The sequence below is a fragment of the Fringilla coelebs genome (assembly GCF_963513975.1).
Source record: "Fringilla coelebs genome assembly, chromosome: 12".
Classification (NCBI taxonomy): Eukaryota; Metazoa; Chordata; class Aves; order Passeriformes; family Fringillidae; genus Fringilla; species Fringilla coelebs.
In genome coordinates, this window is record NC_140038.1 from 20,594,085 (window position 1) to 20,615,032 (window position 20,948).

The window sequence follows — 20,948 nt, forward strand, 5'->3', positions numbered from 1 at the left end:
CTCCAGGGAAAGAGATCACCTTATTTTAGGGCACCCTGGAAGAGTTACTGCTGCATCTTGTCCTCAAGTCAGCCACAGCAGTGGGTTGTTGGGTTGTTACTATGTTAGTTGCTTGGGGTTTTTTTTTAGGTTGATCTTGCTCAGCTGAGGCAGCAGTTTTTATTTATTTATTTTCAGTTTTACCATCTGTAAATCTGACAAATCCAAAGTGAAGCCCTCCTGATCTTGTTTAAGTGCAGCTTAACCTCCCGGTGTTCGCCACGTCAGAGATTGCACCGCAGGTTCAGGGAGCAGCACAAATCAAAAATTCCTCCTCTGCATTGCCTCCAGTTGTACTGGACTGAGCTGCAGTGTCCAGCTCCATGTCCACGTGGTGGTTTTGTTTTTCACCCAGTTTCCCTCCTGAGTGCTCTGACAGCAGCAGGAGTTGGTGACCTCGTGCACTCCTTGCAGAAGCTGCTCTGTGATCACATCTGTGGTGTCTGATAAAGAGGGAGCCAAAATGACATTCTGGGAGTTGATCATGGCCAGTGCTGGCAGCTGAAAGGAGAATCAGTCAGGGCAGTGAGTGCTTCTCCCTTCTCTGGACAGCAGAGCCAAACTTGCAGCTTCTGTCCTCGGTGCTGTCCGTGGGTCTGTCTGTGGCACCGACCTGCTGCATTCTTTGGACTCCCCTTGTGAAGGCTGGAGTGCAGGTGAAGCTGCTTCTGGCAGTTTTTCCAAACTGCCTCTCCCTTGGATCCCAGCTGAGATAAACAGTGCTGGTTAAAGCTCTTTTCCTGTGACTGTGTCAGCATTATTTTATACACAGCTCTAATAATTGGAGATTTCTGTGCTTTGCTTTCTCTCCTGCACTGACAAGGTGAGAACAGCATCTCACATGGGCTGTTTGTTCTCACTCATCCATCCCTGGGGAAAATGTGTGCACTTGGTGGGCTTGTTTTCAGCAGGATTTATTGGAGTTGTGCTGTGGGGTGAGTGGGTGACTTAAAAATGAAGAGACATCCCTGTTTAACACGAGAACATAGCAACAAAGGGCCAAAAAATCTGTTCTAAAATCTAAAGACAGCCAGGCTTGTGAGAACTCATTTGCAGAAAGGAGTTTATTCCACTGCTCTGTTTTATTACTTGTGTGGCAATATCAGCAAGTTTGGAATATTTAATCCAAACTGCTTCCATGCACAGCTGTGTCCTGGACTAACTGAGGAGAAATGTTCCCTTGTCATTCCAGACAGCTCAAGGAAGAAGATTTTGGGGCTTAGTAGAGCAGGAATGGAAAATACAGGCCTTTTTCTAAAGGAAAATACAGTTGTTTTCCAGAGGAGAATGGAGTTCTTTTCTAGAGGGCTTGCTCATGTGGAGCACTGTGCTTTGTGCTCTGGTCCTCTCTGAGCAGACAGGAATGAAATCACAAAACCTCTGGAAGTTCAGCTGGTGGGATCCAAGGCACAGGCCAGGAAGGGGTGAGAAGCACAACTGTGCTGGATATTTTAATAATCTCTTCTGTTCTGTTAGATAAAGATATCTGTGGTGCTGTCTGGAGTTGAATCCTCTCTGGAAGGTCTCTCTGTGCAGGGAAGCTGCTGTGTAAGGTTTTGAACCCCAGCTGGAGGCAGCAGCTCAGGGAAGTGTCACTGCTCTGTTTCAGAGGATTCTGGTGAGATCCTGCCTTGACAAATGGGAACTGATTGGAAGATCCCAAAAATGTGCTGCAAGACAGATCTCTGCTCTGTGTCTGCTCACATGTCTGCTCTGTAGCTGGTACAGAGTGAATTCTGGCTGAAGGTGTTATGATAACATCCAGGGCCACCTTTCAGAATGAGCCTGTGGGGCAGAGCAGAGGAAGGAACCTCTCACAGAGATTATCAGGCATTCTGGAATCTTCTCTGTGCTACCAGCTCCCTTTGCAGTGCCATAAATCCATCCCCCTGGCACAGGACTTCTCCAGAATTCTCTTCCTGGCTTGTCTGGGGTGGTGTATAAAATATCTTCCACTTTCTTTAAAGGTGAAGTGCTTACATAACACATTTTGTGTTGCTTTTGTCTGTTCCTTGCAAGTTCCAGCATACATTTTGCAGGATGCCTTGGCATTCCTGTTCCTCTGGCAGTACAAATCTCTGGTTTCCAGAGAAACTGCTCAAGTGCTCAGAGGCTCTGGAGTGAAAATAGAATAGGTGCTACATTTAGAGGGGTGGAAATGCAGCAGCCTTCCAAACATCACACTGATCACATGGGGTGCCTTGTGTGCAAAATGAAAATACTCCAGGGAGAAGAAGCTTTGTGCAGAAATGCAGAGAGGAGATGGGGCTGTGCTGCTCTGGGAGCTGCAGGGTGGCATTGCCACCTGCAAAAACACTGAGGGGAAAGGGGAGACCTTCAGGAGGCCAGGGGGATGCTGAGACTTCAAGATGCTCATAAAGAGAATTGTTTGGCACTGGCAGTGGAATGGTAATGATTTTTTCTTTGCCATTTTATGATGAAGAATCAATGAACTCTAGAGATGAAAGAGAGGATTTACATCTTTGTTTTGAGTTTGTAGCTGTGCATTGGTGAGCAGCACAAGCCTGGCTGGCTGTGGTTTGTTGAGGCTCTGCTGTGCTCCCAGTGTGTTTTGCAAACACTGTTTTTCCCACCTTGCTTTTGCACAGAGCTTTGGGTGCAGATTCCTGTGCAGCTCTGATCTCTCTCAGCAGGCAGAGCTTGCAGAAGGTGCAGCTGTGTGCCCAGCAGGCCAGATCCTCCCCCAGGGTGGGCAGTGGAAAGCAGCACACACAGAATACCTGCCTGGATTTTCCATCCACAAGTCAGAGCAGGAAACTGCTCCTGGACGTTTCACTTGCCTGGAAGGGGACAAAAACATGGAGCCACAGTTTCCCCAAGCAGATAATCATCCAAACTTGGTGCTACTCCTCAAAAGGAGCAGGGAGGAACAGCTGGAATTGTTTTATTTTCCCCTCCCCACGGATCTTGCTCAGTGAGGCATAAACCTCCTGCATGGAGATCTTTGTCACATCAGTGTCCCCCTCCCAGGGACATCCCAGCCAAAGGGCAGCTCCTGGAATAGATCTGTGCTTCAAAGTGAAAAACAAATGAAAATGTGACAGCCATAGACTTCTGAGTCTGCTCTGAAGTGGAATCATGATTCTCTTTCTTCAAAACAATTTCCCAGTTCCCTTTTTTCTGCAGCATTACTCTGCCAATGTGGGCTGTTGGTTGCTTATTTTGATAATGGTTGGTAATGACCAGCTAAGCAGTGAGATACAGTGAAAAACCTCCTTGCAGCTATAAAAGAAACACTGAACACTTGTTCCCTGTACCTTTGCATTCACAAAGAGCTGTTATTAGTTGCTAAGCTACCAGTGACCCTTATTAAATTTCCATTTAGGAACAGTGATGAATTCAAAACCATGAGGGGGCTCTGTCACAGGAAAAAAACAACCTCCAATTATTTAAAATACACATTTTCAATAATAGGAAAATAATTTTTTCAGAGCTTTAAAAAAAAAAACAAACAAAAAAACCCCACCCAGATCTAAACCAACAAACAAACCCAAGACCACCACCCCAAAAACCCCAACAAACCCAAACCCCGAGAGCAAGATCCCACTCCAGGGCGTGTTTGTTTGGCCATGGGATGATTTATGCCTATGTAGATATGAAGGAATGATAGTCTGGCTGCTGTAATTCATTGACCTTTGTAAAATAAATATGCAGGGCCTCTTTATTGATCATTTCTAGGCAAAGCATCATCATTCAGGAGGAGTTACACTGTTGCACACTTATTTATCTCAAAGGAGACCATTTATCTGCAAGGAGGATGTGGATGCCCAAACCTAATAGTTAAAAGCCAGGAAATAGGGTGAAATCAAGTAGTGTGAAATCAGTTTTTCATGTGTAATTTTGAATATTTATTTTTATTTATCTGTAGGTAAGTAGACAGTCTGTGAGGTGGACCTGGGAGGGACCCAAATCTCTGATTATTGCCAGAATTGTGTCACAGAAGGGAAGCAAAGGGAGGCACATGAGAATTCACATGAGAATTCTCACCTTGCATTGTCAGATTTCCTGTTTCATCTCTTAAATCATCCATGATTTTTTTTTCCCCAGATGTAAAACCATCCAACATTTTGGTAAACTCTAGAGGTGAAATCAAGCTTTGTGACTTTGGTGTCAGCGGGCAGCTGATCGATTCCATGGCGAACTCCTTTGTTGGCACACGCTCCTACATGTCTGTAAGTACAGATTTAAATCCAGATCACACAGCTCTGAGTTTGTTAGGGTTGAGTTGTCCCAGCTCTGGTGATCAAACAAGAACCAACTCTTGCTGTTCCTGGTCCAGCTCTTCCTGCATTCCAGGAATATTCCGGTGTCACATCAGATTGTGTGTGTTGGGGAAGAGCTGTTGCAGGAAAAGCCAAAAACCTGGAATATTTATAACAGTGCAGAAGAGCTGGGGCTGTGTGTGCTCTGCAGAGCCCAGTCAGGGGTTACCTTTGGGGTTACACATGTTGTCCCCCAGAAAAGCCCAGTGTTTATGGTTTGTTTCCCTTGGGTTCTCTTCCCACTCCAGCATTTGCTGGGCTGGCTCTGCAGGCAAAGTGCAGCCACAGGAGGAATCCTGGCAGTGGGCAGGGAGTTCCTCTGGGGCTGTTCCAGGGTGTTCTGTGTCCCTGGGCATGAGGAACACCTTGGAGCTTCTTTCCAGACCGGCTCTCTGTGTGCTGTGCAGGCCCAGCTGATGGCAGCAGCAGCAGCTCTTGCACTGTCACACACCAGGAGCTGCTGCTCTTGTTCCCAGCTCTGGCTGGAGGATTAGAGCTGTGTGGGCTTGGACTTGGAGGGAAAAGCTTTACTGCTGGCTCTGTTCAGCAGGAGCCCTGCATTGTCTTTGTGTCACTTCTCCTTGGTGACACACCTGAACCCAGGCTGGGCTCGGAGCTCTCACCCCTGGGGGCTGTTGCTAATGAGCAAAACCAAATCCACAGCTCAGCTCAGCCATGCTCCTGCCTGGCCCTGGCTCCTCCAGGAGCAGGGATGAGAGCCAAGTGCTCTCTGCCTTCATTTTCTTCAGTTTGTTGTTTTTACAGGCTGAGGGTTTTACCTGGGCAGTTTTACTTTGCTCTCTGGCATCACAGACCACGAGGGGGATTTTGTCCTGCTACTGTCTGAGGGATCTTCTCTTGTAGTAGCTCCCTTTGCACACTTCTATACACACAAAACCATGTGGAATTACTACATGCAAACATCCCTTTTTACCACATGGAAGTGTGGAAAATAGCAGTGTTTTACTTGAACAGACTTCTAGATTTTAATTATATTTATATTTATATTTATATAACAAATGGTCTCTCTGTTTCCTGCCCTTCCTCATCCACCCACCTTCCTCTACACTTACATTTTATGAAAATCTTGGGATTTGGACATTTCTATTGCTGTCCAGCAGTTGTGTAGTCTGTCCAGATGGCTTTGGAACTGACTGAGGTGGAGCACTGGAGAAAACTCAAATATCATCTCAGTAAATGATACAAAACAAATTAAACAAAACTATCACCCCCTTATGGCAGAAGGAAGAGGCTTTACTGCATGCTCACATTCTCTGAGAGGGAGCTTCAGATTGCATATGTATTTTTCCAATATGTGCATGCAATCAGAGAAGAATCTGCACCATTTTGGTAAAATAGGAGTTTGATTTTAAAAAGAGTACAGAAAAGTGAACGTTTTCTTTGAGAACTCAGTAAAAATGGACTTAAGGGTGAAGTAGATCAATGCATTAATAATTTCTGGAGCCATATTCAGCACTGAACATAGGCTGACAAAGCAGGTGCAAAAACTAAGCAAAAGGAGTTGGTGCAGCACTCATCTGTGGTTTTGGCAGAAGCAGGAGGCGAATACACTGCTCAAAGCTGAGGATCTGTGCAGCACTGGGACTGGAATAGTCAGATACACTTCTTTCTGATCATGATTCAACTGACCAAAAAAACCCACACCTAAATATCTTTACCGTGTGTGAATCTCCTAAAGACAATACAAAATGGATTTTTGGCTGAGTCTGACCTTGCCTGCAGAGCCTTGTGTAAGAGTTCATTAGATGTGTGCTAAAGAAACAAAACAGCACATAAGAGAATAATTTCTGAACAGTCTCACACTTGTCTGCAGTGCTGGAATGTTTGGGGAACTTCAGGAAGAGACCAAGAAGTCACTCATTTGAGCATGCTGTGCTAATAAGCCGGGGTTTCATGCTTTAATTGCTGCAGGTCATTGCAGAATGTCACTTTTTGGAAGCTCCTTGTCACCAAGCCGCCTGTCCTCCCCTCCCCTGTGTTTTGCAGCCCGAGAGGCTGCAGGGCACTCACTACTCGGTGCAGTCAGACATCTGGAGCATGGGGCTGTCCCTGGTGGAGATGGCCATTGGCAGGTACCCCATCCCTCCCCCTGACTCCAAGGAGCTGGAGCTGATGTTCGGCTGCCCCGTGGAGGGCGATTCTCCCGTCACAGAGACCTCGCCCCGGCAAAGAGCGCCCGGCCGGCCCATGAGCTGTGAGTCAAACCCTCCCCTTGCTTTTCCTGCAGCTTCAAGGTGCTTTTTATCTCATCCTGGGCTGCACAGAGGGGATTCAGGCTTTTACAGAATCAGGGCTGTGTTGGGCACCTGGCTCAGCTGCGCTGTGAGGAGCCCTGCAGGAGCAGAGCACCAGAGACCTTTTGTTGTGGCTCTTGTGAGCAGCCCCAGCAGTGAGATGTTGAACCCTGGCTGGGAGGATTTCAGATTTCTGTGCTGCCAGGCACTGACCCCCCAGAGAACACTGCACTGACCTGAGGCTGTGGAGAAGGCTTCCAAAATGGAATGACAGAACTGGGATTGTGGGTGTGCAGTTTGAATAGAAATGTACAATATCACATAGTAAAAAACTTAAAGAGTTTAAGGTTTTAGAATATAGTAATATATATAAAACAAGATAGATATAAAACAAGATAGAAGTTTTAGGATAGAAGCTAATAGAAGTTTTAGGGCAGAAGCTAGTCCTTCTTCACCTTCTTCTCCATGGGTTTGGGTGGTTTTGTGTAATTGGCTACAAAAGTCCACATTGCAAGCCACAAGTAGTTAGTTATTAGGTTAAAAGTAAAAATAATTTAAGTGTGATTTCTTAATTAGACAGGTTTTCCCTTGTAGAGAGAAAGATGGAACTCCATTTTTAGTTTTTTTTTTAAGTGCTGTAAAACTCACAATTTGTGAGACTATAATATAGATGAGAACTAATAAACATCTGAGTCTGAACAAGAAATACCATCTCACACATTTAATCCCAGCCTTAACAAAAAACCCCAAAAACTCCACAGAGTGGTGCCCCATGTGAGAATCGAACTCAGAACCTTCAGATTTCATCATCTGATAAAAAACTGATAAAAACCAAAAACTCCACTCTGAGGTCCCAGTCTGGTGCTCTGGTTTTCTCCAGGATGCTGATCCCAGTGCAGCAGGATGATCCCAGTGGAGTGGATGCTTTGGGTCAGACCTGGGAATGTCTCCTTTTGTGAAAGCATTTCCCTGTTGCAGCCTTTCCCTGTAAATCTGCTGGGTGCCAGAAGTGTCAGACCCAGGCTTCCTAAAGCACCCCTAAAGCCATGGAGGGAGAGTGACACTGATCCCAATTTCTCCAATTTCTCTCCCATTCCTTCCCAGCCTATGGATCAGACAGCAGACCCCCAATGGCAATCTTTGAACTTCTGGATTACATCGTCAATGAGGTAATTTATAAACTTAAAAATCTGCACCACTGTAAACTCAGAAAGCATCCTGGAATTTGGGGTTAGTGCTGTTTAGTCTGGTTTAGCCTTATGACTGAGTCACAATTCTCTTTCAAATAGCCAAGCTCCAAGGCTAGTTGGAGATTCAGATTTTAGAATGGGTTGTTTCCAGTATTTTCACAAGTACCTCTGAAACTTGTGTGGCTCCACTGCTTGTGTTCTTCAAAAAAAGAAAAAAGCATGCTCGTGTTAGCTGTCATTTGCAGCAGCTGGATAACAATTGTTCCAGCTGGATGAATTATTGAAAACTGTCCAGCTCACCCATTTGAAAGGCACAGTTGGTGTCTGGGTCCCTGCATTGCCTGTGCCACTGATAAATTGATTAATGGCTTCTGTAACTCATCTGCTTGCACAATTCTCTCCCATTACAAATCTGTTTTGCATATTATACAAACCCCAGTCTGCCAGCACTAACTCTGGGAAGGGAGTTAGCATTGAATCACTTCAGCTGCTCTGCTCCTGTCTTGCAGCATCCCCGAGGGGGCCACTTGGGGCTGAGGAGCTGCAGTAGTTCAGAGCTTGGCAAGATTTTCCTGTGCCACCTCTGATTTAGCACAAACTTCCTCAGCAGGAGCTGCTCCCTCCAGCACAGGCTGTGCTCCAGTGAGGGAGGGGTGCCCTGTGCAGAAAAGGAACTCAGTGTAAGGATGGGAACTTCTCCCTGATCCTGTGGCCAGCTCCTGGAAGACAAGGCAATAACGTGCAGCTTTATGCACTCCCCCTTCTTTATTTGTCAGAATTCTGTCTGAATTCAGAGCCTGAACAAACTCATTCCCAGGGACAGAAAACTGACATCAAAAGGATTATGGAATTAATGATGTGCAGGGCATCTTCCCTCAGCAGTGTGGAGAATGACAGGTTGCTAATTAGTGCTCTGAGCCTTCTGTAATGAGAGCTGAGGCTGTGCTCACCCCATCCAGGTGTGTGTGTAGAGAAAATAGAACAACCAACCAACCAAACCCAACAAAACCCACCCCACAGCAGGGAGAGGCTGGTTTAGTACTGGAACACCTGAAGTCCTGCAGCTGGGAGTGATGACCCAGATCAGCCAGGGTTGCACAGCTTTGCTCAGATGTGGGACATGGCACTGTCCCACACTGTAACATTATGCTGAATGATTGCTGATTTTAAAAATGTATTTATTTATTTGCAGCCGCCTCCAAAACTGCCCAATGGTGTCTTTGGTTCTGAATTTCAAGATTTTGTTAACAAATGGTGAGTATTTTCTCTGTTTTCTCTGTGGTTGAGTGGCAGAGGGACACACTGGGCTCAGCTTTGTCTGTCAGGCACTTGGCAAGCAGAGTCCCTGCTGCAAGCCAGGGCAAATTTCAGGATTGCAATCAGCATAATCAATCCTCTTTGGCTGTTAATTGCCTCAAGTTCATCTCACAGGCCACAGGTGCATCCAGAGGAGCCCCAAGGCTGGGGGGATTCCCCTCTTTAGCCCTGAATTTGTGCTGCTGTGTGCAGCTCAGAGCAGCCCTTAGGGAGTGGCCCCAGCACAGCCACTGCAAGGCTCAGGCACCTCCTCCTGCCCTGCTGGGCCATGGGGTACACAGTCCTGCAGGCTCCAGGTGTTTCTCCTTGCCCATGAGCCAGCACCTTTATCCCAGCAGCCATTCCCCATCTCCTCACTTCCCCAGCTGCACCTCAGTGGTGCCAGCACTGAACCAGTGCTAAGGGGGGCAGCTCATTGCAGTTCAAAAGTTTGTTTATTTATCAAACATCTCTATTTACAGCTTCCAAAAGGAAGGACAGTCATGCAATAGCTCTGCTTGATCCTGAGCTTGAAGGACTTGGGGCAAAGAAACATGAGGGATAAAGGGGTTCATGTTGTTTGAGTTGAAATGGGATTTATCTCCCCAGCTTGGTTTAGACACTCATCAGTCTCAGCCAGCTCAGGATTTCCTACCTGGAGCTGTGGAACCCACAGAAGGGAACTGCAGGCTCCCATCTCTGTCTGAGAGGCACCTGGTGCTTTTATTGAGTGGTGTCATCAGAGCAGAGCAGTGCAGCCAACAGGACCCAACTGGAGCCTTCTTTTAAAAGATAATGGAGTGTAACTTGTGCACCACTTTGTGTTTCCCCAGTTTAATTAAAAATCCTGCTGAGAGAGCCGACTTGAAGCAGCTGATGGTGAGTGAAGGTTTTTAATTTGATCTAAGAGCCCTTTCCCAGGCAGGTTGGATTCCTCAGCTGGCCCAGGTCAGAGCAGTGGCCTCGAGGGTGGCTGGTGGCCCATGAGCAGCTCAGCTTGAGCAGGAAGAGCTTTCCTGAGCTAGAGATCAAGGGGCTGCAGGTTTCACACCTCCTACAACAGGGACTGGCAAGGAGACCAAAAGTCTGGTGGGTTTTGGAGTCTGCCATTTGATAATCACAATGGGTGACTTAAATTAATGTACAAAAGAATTCTCTCTTGAGTATATTGGTTAATAATAAAGTATTGATTAATGCTCTTAGGACAAAAGAATAACGCTCCACATACCATATGGACTAATTAAATACATTTTTAATCATCTGTTGTGAAACACAAGATTTGTCACTTTTTTACCAGCTTTGTCTGGCAAAATCTGTAGAACTCAGCACACATCCTGCATTTTTCTCTGTGTGAAATGACCATATCAGTCTCAGTGCATCTTTTTATGATTTTAATGTAATGCCAGGACTTCAGTTGTACTGCAGGAAATCAGGTTTTCCCTGCCCTGACCCTGCTGCACAATAATGGTGCAAAATGCAAAGTGCAAAGAGACTTTCTGCCCAGGCAGACATTTTCCAGAGAGTTACCCTGAGTGGCTGAGTCACATGCTCATCATTTCTGTGGTGCAGCAGGCACTGGCAGGATCCCCCTGGGACACTTTACCTGGTGCTGGCTGTTCTGCCTTTCCCTGGGAAGTTTCACAGCTCGATTGCTCCAGGTGGATTTACGGGTGCTCCTGAGGGCTGCTCCTGAGCAGCCTGAGGGCTGCCACCCTGACCCTGTTCTCCTGTGCCCAGATCCACGCTTTCATCAAGAGATCCGAGGCGGAGGAGGTGGATTTTGCGGGGTGGCTCTGCTCCACCATCGGCCTTAACCAGCCCAGCACCCCCACGCACGCCGCCGGCGTCTGAGCCCGGGGCCAGCTCCTGGACTGTACCTCTGGTGACAACCACGCTCTCCTGGTCCTCTCTCCTCAGCTTGTACCTGTTCCAACATGTATTTCACCTCTCGAGGAAGAATGTCTCGATAGCATGTGCCAAAACGGTTTTAAATCTCGTCCTAAACTAATTGGTATCGTTCCGGGTTCCGTCGTTCACTGACCAAATGTAAGCTGTGTAAGTTCCAGTGCTTGCTGATTTTAGGTGATTATGGATATTCTTTCTTAATGAAAATATCACTGGGGCAGGGGGGGGGTGGCCCCTGGCTCGTCTGAACTTTATCAAGACTCTTTGTAAATCGTTGGTACTTCAATCATGCTTTCCCTGAGCTCCCCGGGCTCGGGATCGGGATGCTCCGAGCCTGTCTGTGAGCATGCTTTGCTGCTGCCCAGCTGTTCCCAAAAGTTAGGCTCCAATTTTGCTGTTGTCTAGAGATCTCTCTCTTTGCAGGTGAAGAAGGCAAGAGCTCTGCATTTCTCAGAATGCACAGGGCAATATTCTAATTGTAGACTTGTTCATATTTCTATATTTATTTTTCGAACATATCATCATCCTTGGATTTAGTGATGTATGTCTTTCTAATTGATTTTTAAAAGTTAGTTCTTGGAAGTGTCCTATGGAATCAAGACAATGATCCAAGCACTTTGCTTTCTTTTAACCTAAAGAGTCATGACAACTGTGTTTAGTGTCTAAAAGTGTATGAAAATCCTTTATTGTTTTATTCTCTCAGATGTTTAGCAATGGGTTCTCTTAATAAATATATTATCAAGTAACTTCTTGAAGCTTTTTTTAAAACTTGACCAAGGCTTTTAATCTGGTCACTGCACTATAAATTTCAGCTCTTTGAAAGGATGCTTGGGATGAGGAAATGCCTGAAATTCTTCCCCAGAAGGAATCCCCATCAGTGGGCCATGAACTTCCACATGGCCAAAGGATCAGGTATCAAAGGGCTGGCACAGCAGAGGCAGGAAATGACTCATTGACAATCCAGGCCTTCCTCCAGCCTGCCCTGGCTGCAATGAGAGCTGAAGTGACAGCTGGGAGGGTGTAAATCAAACTCACTGCTGAGCTTTCCTACACCCAGCAAACTGAGCCCTTTGCTGTCTGCTGAAAGAAGTGCACAGCGAGGTTTGGGAGGCTGAGCCCCCACTTTGGGTTGTCCCCCCACACAGCAAGAATTTGGGCACTGCAAGCACAGTTGTAAGGACAGCAGGAAAAGAACTTTATTGCAACATGCACTAGAACTGGGCTGTTCAAACCCAAAAGCACTCGTTCACAAAAGCAGCAGGAATTCTACCCATGAAAACTACTCTGGACCATGCTGGGCACAGATAACATTTTTCAACAGTCAAAATTACCCTTTGGAGTTGAAATGTGCCAAGAAAGGGCAGGATGGCTCCTGAGCTCCTCCCAAACCAGCTCTTCACACACATCACTGCGAGGGCTTGTTTGACCATAGCATTGTTGGCTCAGACTTCTGGGATGTTTTTACCTGTCAGGCTTGGGAAAGCTTTGTTAAACAATCTCTTCACTCCTGTTCTGATTCCTTCATTAAGACATCCAGCATCCTCAAAACCCAAATAGTCTTTAGCACAGGATGAAGCCACGTTTACATCCCAACAGTTTCCATTGGTACAAACCAAACAAGAGCCAAATTAACACTCATTAAACAGTGGCAGGAATTCACTGGAGGCTGAATGCCAGTTCTGACCACCCCCAGGACACCAGACACTTTTCCAAATGCAAGAATGGTGGGGATTTCACATCACTTTCCATTTATAACTTAAGTTCTTACACTCCTCATGCTCCTCCTTGAGAATCATGAAAGCAGGTGAACTGGCCTTGATTTATGAGGTTACAATGAGAGAAAAACAAAATAACACCAATTTAAGAGTATTAGCTTAGTACAAGCACCACGGATCATTTCTTAGTCTACAATTTGTGGACAAATAAAAGGCTCCTTGGCTGCTGCTCTGAAGGAGCAGAAGTAGAAAGTCCTCTGGGACAGACTGACAGAACTGAAGAGCACCAGGGGGACAGAGACACCTCCCTGCTGTGCTCAGAACTGGGAGGACTCTGGAAGTAACTCCAACTTTCCGTGGAACTGAGAACACAGCAGCTACAGGCTGGAGACAGCCCTGGACACATCTTTTCTTACCTGTATCTTAGACTGCCAGTTTAGGCAAATGAGGTTAGAATGTAATCACTGGGGCAGCACCAGCTCCAGGACCTGGATGTGTCTCTCACATCAGAAGTGAGAACAGACAAGTTATTGCTTTAGTGCACGTGTTAATTGGTCTGGCTGATCAATTGCTTCTCCCTTCCACATACAGAGATGTTGTAAGAGCTACATTAGGTTTGAAATGTGGAATGGATTATGCTACATATCTGTGCAGCAGATTTTCATTCTCTCAAAATCTGAGTCAAGATGTGCCCAGCTTGGGAAGTTCACGTGTTCAGTGTCACTGCCCTCGACTCTGTTATGTCAAGCAGTTCATACCCACACAGCACAAAATGGAAATCACTTGGTGAGTTTCAGATGAATGAAGAAGAAATTCCTGAGTCTGTATTAAAAATCATCTCTGATTTTTTTTCTCTCAAGAATCAGATTCCTCCTCCTCTTCCTCCTCCTCCTCTTTATCATCCTGAAGACTGAGGTGTAACTCAGTTTGATTGATGGCAGCCTCATTGTCCATCTGTCCAAGAGTCTGTCAGAGAGAAGGGCTGATTACCAAACCTAGCACAGACACCAAACATTTCTCAATCACTGTTAGAGCTGTGCAGTCACTGTTAATTAAAGATCCCAAAGCTAGAAGTGCTGACTGAGGGCCCATCATAGCAACAAGGCCCTGATCTCCATGGAAAAGCTGCATCTGGGCCAGGCTGGCCAGGTATTGAGTGAGAAGCAGCAGCACCGGTGCCAGCCCAGGGTCACAAGCATTAATCAGAATATTTAACACATGGTGGACTGAAGCTACAGCACAAGGGTATTTCCCAATCCCCCTGGAAACACCGTGCTCCTTCTGGGGATGGGAAAAGGTGAAGCCCTCTAACAAACCAGGAGCAAAACTGGCATTTCACAGCTGAGTGTGCAGCGATGAGAAGCATCAATGAGATGACACGAGGAGCTGCACAGGAGAACCCTGCAGAGCCCAGCTCATGCTGCCAGCCCCGTGGGGCCCCCTCCGAGCGCAGGGACCCCCTTACCTGCTGAGTGTCCTCGGCCAGGGCTGGCAGGGGCACGGGGACGTTCTCCTCGCTGGCGCGGATCATGGACTGCAGCGCCAGCTCCTCCACCTGCAGGGACCGCACTGAGCGCGGCCGGCACGGCCCGGCACGGCCCAACGCTCCCCACCCGCAACTCGCCGGGTTTTACCTCTTAAAGCTTTGTTAAATCTTCTGCAATTCTGTTCTAAGCTCCTTTATTATGACATGCATGAGTCTCTAAAGCCAAGTAGTCTTCAGTTCCACTCCTCAAACTGTCCCTTCTCCATCCATCCGCTAAGGCAAACCAAGCACTGCCGTTCACCTCTCAGCGATGTATCATACTCACATTTATCTCCTAATGGATCCTGCATACTCACGTTTACCTCTTAGAGAGGTATCTGTGCACACTCACATTTATCTCAGTGTATCCTACATGCATCATACTCAGTTACCACTTTGAGACGTATCCTACATACACTCACACTTACATTTATCTCTTAATGTACACATACACTCACAATTGCAGGTACTTATGACAGAAGTGCCCTACACACACTCACATTCACCTCTTTGAGATATACCCTGCACAGTTACATTTACCTCTCTGAGTACCGTAGGCGGATCCCCCTTCCCAGACCACCTGTGAGCAATTCCCCGCTCCCTCCCGCCGCGCCGCTGGGCGCAGGGCCCGTCCCGCGGCGGAGCGCGGCCGCGCTGGCGGGCAGGGCTGAGGGCAGGCCCGGCCCGGCCCCGCCGCTCCCGCTCCCGCTGCCGCTCCCGCCCCAGCCCCGGGGTGTCCCCGCGCACCCGCAGCCGCCGGAGCTGGTCGTGCAGCGCCGCCTTGACCCGCAGCAGCGTCTCCTCCTCGCGGCGCAGCTCCTGCAGCCGGCTCAGCATCGTCCCCGCCGGGGCGCCAACCGCCCCGCCCCCTGACGTCACGGCCCGCGCGCCTGACGTCACACCGCGAGAGGCGCGCGGCGGCCGCCCCCGCGCGGCCACCGCCGGTCACTGCACCCGCGGCCCAAACGGCGCGGCCCCGGCCCCGCCACGCCGCCCTCCTCTCCTCCTCTCCCCGAGTTTCCGTTCGAACGCCTGCTCGGACACGCACACCCGGACACGGCTTTCTGTATTCCAACAACGTTTATTAGGGAAAGCCTGCGGGCACAGCCCCCGCGGGGACCCCAGAGCAGCATGGCCGCAGTTACGCCTCGGCCTTGGCCTTCGCTGCGGGCTTGGCGGCCTTGGCTGTCTTGGCCTTCTTGGCAGCGGGCTCTGCCTTGGGTGCAGCTGGGGCCTTGGCAGCTGCCAGCTTGGCCTGGGCCTTGGCTTTCTTCTCTTCCTTGAGTTTGTGCTAGAACAGACAGAGAGAGGATCAGTCAGGGCACCACCTGAACCCCGAGCCCCAGCCCTGGCAGCCCCACTCACGTTCTGCGCGTGCCGCAGGATGGTGTTGCGCCGCATGGTTTTGGCGTACGGGTTCAACTTGATCATGATTCTCAGGTTCTTCAGTGGGTTCTTCTTCAGGACCCTGCGCTGAATCTTCTTCCTGAAAAGCACAGCCACGTTGTATGGTCAGTGCCACAGTGCCACTTCTGCTAAATTCTCCCTGAGATCTGGACAACTGCAATTCCTTGTGTTTATACCCAGGAATTAAGAAATCACAGCCTGAAACCAATTTCACCTCCCTGCACAGCCCTCGTTCATTAAATAAAATCACTCACTTTGGAGCACGCAGGGCCTTCTGGATTTCCTGGCTTCTCATGATTCTTCCAATATCCGTATTGGTCATCTTGTGCATTGGCAGGCTGCGAAACCAACGTTTGGAGAGTGAGTGGGTGATAAAACCATGGCTAATTGACCACAACCAGGCATTCAGGAGCAAGTCCCAATATCCCTTTTCCTGGGAGAAAGGGGAAACCCTGGCTGCACTCACTTGTAGTCGCTCTTGAGCGTGGCTGCCTTGCGCCAGGTGCCGTACAGATCGTCCAGCTTGCGGAAGGCGCTCTCGGTCCAGATGCAGAAACGCCCCACGTGGCCCCCAGGAGCGAGGCGCAGCAGGTTCAGCTTGTTCACGTTCAGCAGAGTGATTCCTGCAGGAAAGCAGGCAAAGCAACCCCTTCAGTTTGTGGTTAAAATTGAGGAATGTGAGGCTAAGCAGTAGACAAGATGCAGAAAGAGACTGGGGGTTTTTGGCTTTGGTATTACATAGCTACACATACCTCAATCTACTGAATTTTAAATCAACAATAAGCCTTTTTCCAATGGCAAACTACACCAACCCCATTTTTAACTGCCCCAAAAACAGTTGGGAACAGCCACAACATTTGTCACAAAACCCCTAAGTATCATCTATAAGAACACATCAACTACTGCAGCCAGTCAGAACTTCCACCCAATCATGTGTTTCAGAAACACGGACCATGAAGTGGAATCTCATCATTCCAAGCAGTGTCCCAAGAGAGGAGCGAGTGTGTGCCAGGTTAATTACCGGGGATATTCCGGAAAGCTCTGATGATGCCGTTGTCCTCGTTGTAGATGATGCAGGGTCCCCTGCGCTGGATGCGGCGGCGATTCCTCATCTTGCCCTTCCCGGCCCGCATGCGCTGGGAGGCGTAAACCTGGGAAAAGCAGAAACTGAACATCCCAGGAGCCCACAGCCCAGCAGCCAGACCCAACACACTGCATGGTCAGAACTTCACCATCGTCACTGCAGATCTGCAACACGGACCGGTGAAACATTCATCACTCTCCAGAGTCAAAATACAGAACTATCTGGAATTCCTACTCTAATAACTGCACTCCTGAATCACCTGTGTTCTGCCCTTCAGATCACACCTTCCCAGCTCACCTTTTTGATGTCATTCCAAGCTTTAAGCTTCTTCAGGAGGAGAACAGCTTCCTTGGTTTTCTTGTAGCCCTCAACCTTGTCCTCAACAACCAGAGGAAGTTCTGGAATCTCCTCAATGCGGTGGCCTAGACAGGATTTCACAAGACACTCAGTGCTGCTCACTGACTTTGGCCAGACCATTCCTCAAGGTTATTGCTTTGTATATTCATAAATGATGTATGATAAATAAAATTCATGATAGAAATTCATTAAATGAAGTCAGGTACAGTAACCAGAGCAGTGAAGTTCCAGTGGTGTCTTACAGGTCCCACTCACACAGGACTTTGTGTACCTGAGTGCTAAGTCTCTGCCTCCACGAACAGCAATCAAACTGCACTACAAGACTCCACCTAAGCCATCACAAGCACCCAACAGCGGCTCAGACAAACAGTTGCAGAGGCAGATTTCTCACCTTTAGACATGACCAGAGCTGGCAGGGCAGAGGCAGCCAGAGCAGAGCAGATGGCGTAACGCTTCTGCATGATGTTCACTCTGCGGTGCCAGCGCCGCCAGGTCTTGGTCGGGGCGAACATGCGGCCGCCGCGACACATCTGGGAGCTGCAGTTAAGAACAACTTTTTGGAGCTTTCTTATCCCAAAGCGACTCCTTATTGCTTGCTCAGCATTAATGGGTCGTCAACCACCTGTGCCAGGACTCTGACAGCAGGCAACTGTCCCTGGGCACAGGGTAAGGCGCAAATTACGACATCATGGCAAGACAGAAAGGGTCATGTGGTTTGAGAGTGGGAATCACATCAGATGAAGTCTGAGCTGCAGCCATTACCTCAAGAAAAAGATTCCATCTCACATTTAGATAATTAAAAACGTTTCTGCTGGCTGAGTTCGGTGCCCCCAAAGCCAGTATAGCCATGGAAGGATACGTTGCCAAAGGCACCCTGGCCAGAGCGGTGAGTGCCACCACCCCGGACACGTGGGATTCGAGCAACAGCTCTGCCAGTACCCCATGATTCAGCACTGGTCTGGTGACCTGCAACAGAGAGACATCATCAGGGTCATTCAGGTGACAGCACTGCCATGCTCCCACAGCCAGAGGGATGCTCAACTCAGGGCACTGATCAGAACTTCCACCCAATCATGTGTCTCAGAAACACGGACCAATGAAGTGGAATCTCATCATTTCAGCATAACAAATCTTGATCAAGAAAACTTAATCCTAGTCCATTAACATACTTGATTATGACCTAAGATCTTTTAGACACTTATTTTAAGCTTGATCCTCAATCTGAAGGTCTGACTTGGCACTGCTATACCTAGCAAGTTAGGATGTTTATGTGAAACTTAGAAATAAGGTTAAAAAGGCACATTCGAGCACAGACTTCTTGAGAAGCACAAACAACAAAAGCAAATCTAACAAATGTCCATTTGCAGGGGTTTTTCCTTGGTGAATGCCTCAGGCAAGTCTCATGAGGTCAATGTGGAGCAGGGATTTTCACCTGGAACACTTTGAGCCATTCTACATTTTTCCTGGAAAGAATGATGATTCCATCTGAGGACTGTGATACTTCCAGCAATGTGCACTTCAAGCAAGACCACAGAGTACCCCAAAACACCACCTTGATGCTCCTCAGAATAATAAAACTGCTGCATTATGCTACATTTTAAACAGTTTTAAATAATTTAAAACCACACTGTTAACAACTGGCCTCGCCTTTTATGCAGAACCCCACAGATAAACACTTCTCTTATCGCAACTCCAGCTTTATTTCCATGTGAACCCCCCTGCAGTGTAGCCCTGATGCCTTGTAAGGCTGACCTAGAACAGAGGCTAGATGGAGTTATAGGAGGCTTATTTATTTGGAGGCTTCAATGGATACACCTTGGGCAGCATAAGAGCCCAGCCAGGGCTACACCCACAATCAATCAAAATGGTCTCAAAAATAGACCGTGCCTGGTCACGGAGTCTCAAATTTTTTAAGTTTTGGTCTATTAGCATATTGGAGTTAATTACAGCTTTAGCTTATGAAATCCAATCCTTGTTTTCCTCTCTTCAGTTCATGTTGCTTGTGCTCCTGGGCTGAGATTTGGATCATTTGTCCTTGGTGCCCAGCTAGAGAAGGAATTGCTTTGTCTCCCTGCTCTGTGCAGAGAGCTCAGCATCCCCTATCACCAAGCTGAGACTACAGCAATGCACACCCTACAGCACCCCAGAACCTGAGCAATGGAACAGCCGAAGGCCGAGGCAGCGCGCAGCCGTACCTGCGAGCTCGCTGACGGCGTAGGGCTGCCGGTTGTTCTTGCGCAGGTTGGTGTGCACGAAGTTGACCACGTCGGGCCGGATGGGCGCCTTGAACACGGCGGGCAGCGTCACGTTCTTGCCCGACGCCTCCCCCTTCTCGGAGTACACGGAGATCAGCGGCCGAGCGCAAGCCTGGGGAAGCACAAAGCCTTTAAGTACAAAGTCAAGTGAATTCCTGGGGTCTGACCCCCTCAGATATTGCTCAGAACCAAGCAGTCGTCAGCTCAGCAGCGCCAGCACGATGACAGCAGGCAACTGTCGCTGGGCACTGGATAAGACGCAAATTACGTCATCACAGCAATACTGTTCTCCAGAGCTCACCTCCAGAGAACTACACCTGAATTTCCAAGGCATTTGCATAATTCAGTCTCTGGGCTCTCTAATAGACCCCTTCAAAACTACTTCCCTGCTACTACTAAAAAAACCCACCCGTGTTAACCAAACATTTGTAATTTGAATTAGGAAATGTTGTAACCAGCTCATCAGTGTCAGAGGACACTGAACAACTTCTGGTGCTTTAAAATTTGTACACTGAAAAATTAAGCTGCTCTCAGCACCAGCTGCTTGTCAAAAGGCTGAAAGGACGCCTAAAAACAGGCAGAGGATGAGCAGCACCCTTTAAAAAAAATATTTTAGCATTATGTTGTATTGGTTGGTAATTAATCTGGTAGTAACAGTACAAGCAAAGCATTCTGATTCCCCTTTGGCAGTTCATTGTAGAGGTATTAAAATGCTTCAGAACTCCAAACTAAGTAACCAATAACACTAGAAGGGCCGCCTCTGCATGTGACACTGGTCACAAGCAAGGCTCTGGCCCCTGGCGTAAACCCTGAGACCCCAACACAAGCAACAAATTTGGCCAGGGTGAAGCCATCAGAACACAATCTGAGCTGTACTGGAAAGATTTATTTGCAACCTGATTCTAGACCAAGGCCTCTTAAAACCTGTTTTGCAAGAAAAATCGGTTAAAAAAAGAGACATATACAAGCCGTCTTCCCCACTCTAGATAGGCGCAAACGCTCCCGTGGGGCCTGTTTCGCTTTAGATAAATACATAAGGAAACTACAAAGCGCTGCCAGATGGCAGTGGGGACCCATCCCATCCCTTTCCGTGCCCACGGAAAGGAGAACTCTGGGCCGACTACGCCGAGCTGCCCTCCGCGGCCTCCCCGGCCCGGCCCGGCCCAGCCCCGCTCGGTCGCTCACAGGCTCCACGCGGCCGCCGAGCACTGACGGGCTCAAAATGGCGGCCGCGCACCCCACGCCGCCAGCACGGGCCCCGAGCTACCCGTGGCACGGCCCTGCCCGCCGGGCCCGGCTCTCCCGGCCCGGCCCCGCTGCCCTCTCCGCTCCCCCCCGGCCCCCGCTGCCCCGGGCCGGGCCCGGCGCTCCCCTCACCATGGCGGCGGAGCTGCTCGTGCGGCCGCCCGCCTGCGCCGCGCCCCGACCGGAAAAGGAAGAACTCGTCACCTTCCCGTCACTACGTACATGTCCCTCCGCCTTGTGACAGCCGCCTCTGCCGCGCCGGCCGGTCAACCCCCGACACCCAGTCCCAGTTCCGGACCGAGCTCCAGCCCCGGTCCCAGTCCCTATCCAAGTCTCTTCGGCCCCGTTGCGCCCATCCCGAGCTCTTCGGGCGCCTTTGTCTCGCTCAGTTC

General features: G+C 48.7%; 3 protein-coding genes across 3 annotated transcripts in view; 1 reads left to right on the plus strand and 2 right to left on the minus strand.

Annotated features, from left to right (window-relative positions):
* MAP2K1 (mitogen-activated protein kinase kinase 1) overlaps nucleotides 1–11,705 on the plus strand; it is a 33,020-nt gene extending 21,315 nt beyond the window's left edge. Inside the window, exons 6-11 of the mRNA XM_084213969.1 lie at nucleotides 4,108–4,232; nucleotides 6,330–6,537; nucleotides 7,682–7,746; nucleotides 8,960–9,021; nucleotides 9,897–9,942; nucleotides 10,801–11,705. Coding sequence (XP_084070095.1) covers nucleotides 4,108–4,232; nucleotides 6,330–6,537; nucleotides 7,682–7,746; nucleotides 8,960–9,021; nucleotides 9,897–9,942; nucleotides 10,801–10,914 — 620 coding nt within the window. The 3' untranslated portion in view covers nucleotides 10,915–11,705. The remainder of the gene's footprint in view (nucleotides 1–4,107; nucleotides 4,233–6,329; nucleotides 6,538–7,681; nucleotides 7,747–8,959; nucleotides 9,022–9,896; nucleotides 9,943–10,800) is intronic.
* Nucleotides 11,706–12,156: 451 nt separating this feature from the next.
* SNAPC5 (small nuclear RNA activating complex polypeptide 5) lies at nucleotides 12,157–15,074 on the minus strand. The gene is made up of 3 exons (XM_084213856.1): nucleotides 14,956–15,074; nucleotides 14,149–14,238; nucleotides 12,157–13,649 (listed from the first exon to the last, which is right to left on the minus strand). Exons 1-3 carry the CDS (start codon nucleotides 15,043–15,045, stop codon nucleotides 13,539–13,541), a joined length of 291 nt encoding a protein of 96 aa, XP_084069982.1. The 5' UTR covers nucleotides 15,046–15,074; the 3' UTR covers nucleotides 12,157–13,538.
* Nucleotides 15,075–15,269: 195 nt separating this feature from the next.
* Nucleotides 15,270–20,750, minus strand: RPL4 (ribosomal protein L4). The gene is made up of 10 exons (XM_084213851.1): nucleotides 20,689–20,750; nucleotides 19,252–19,423; nucleotides 17,916–18,022; nucleotides 17,448–17,586; nucleotides 16,997–17,121; nucleotides 16,637–16,766; nucleotides 16,082–16,238; nucleotides 15,870–15,953; nucleotides 15,574–15,694; nucleotides 15,270–15,499 (listed from the first exon to the last, which is right to left on the minus strand). The coding sequence occupies exons 1-10, from the start codon at nucleotides 20,689–20,691 to the stop codon at nucleotides 15,350–15,352; spliced, it is 1,188 nt and encodes a 395-aa protein (XP_084069977.1). The 5' UTR covers nucleotides 20,692–20,750; the 3' UTR covers nucleotides 15,270–15,349.
* Nucleotides 20,751–20,948: the final 198 nt, after the last annotated feature.

Excerpts from the sequence above, each read along its gene's own strand:
- SNAPC5 (XM_084213856.1), bottom strand. The coding sequence starts at position 15,045 with ATGCTGAGCCGGCTGCAGGAGCTGCGCCGCGAGGAGGAGACGCTGCTG. Across the intron at positions 14,239-14,955 it reads ACCAGCTCCGGCGGCTGCGG|GTGGAGGAGCTGGCGCTGCA; the intron begins GTGCGCGGGGAC and ends CGGTCCCTGCAG. Across the intron at positions 13,650-14,148 it reads TGGCCGAGGACACTCAGCAG|ACTCTTGGACAGATGGACAA; the intron begins GTAAGGGGGTCC and ends TCTCTCTGACAG.
- RPL4 (XM_084213851.1), bottom strand. Across the intron at positions 17,122-17,447 it reads AGCTCTGGTCATGTCTAAAG|GCCACCGCATTGAGGAGATT; the intron begins GTGAGAAATCTG and ends AATCCTGTCTAG. Across the intron at positions 15,954-16,081 it reads ACGCTCAAGAGCGACTACAA|CCTGCCAATGCACAAGATGA; the intron begins GTGAGTGCAGCC and ends TTGGTTTCGCAG.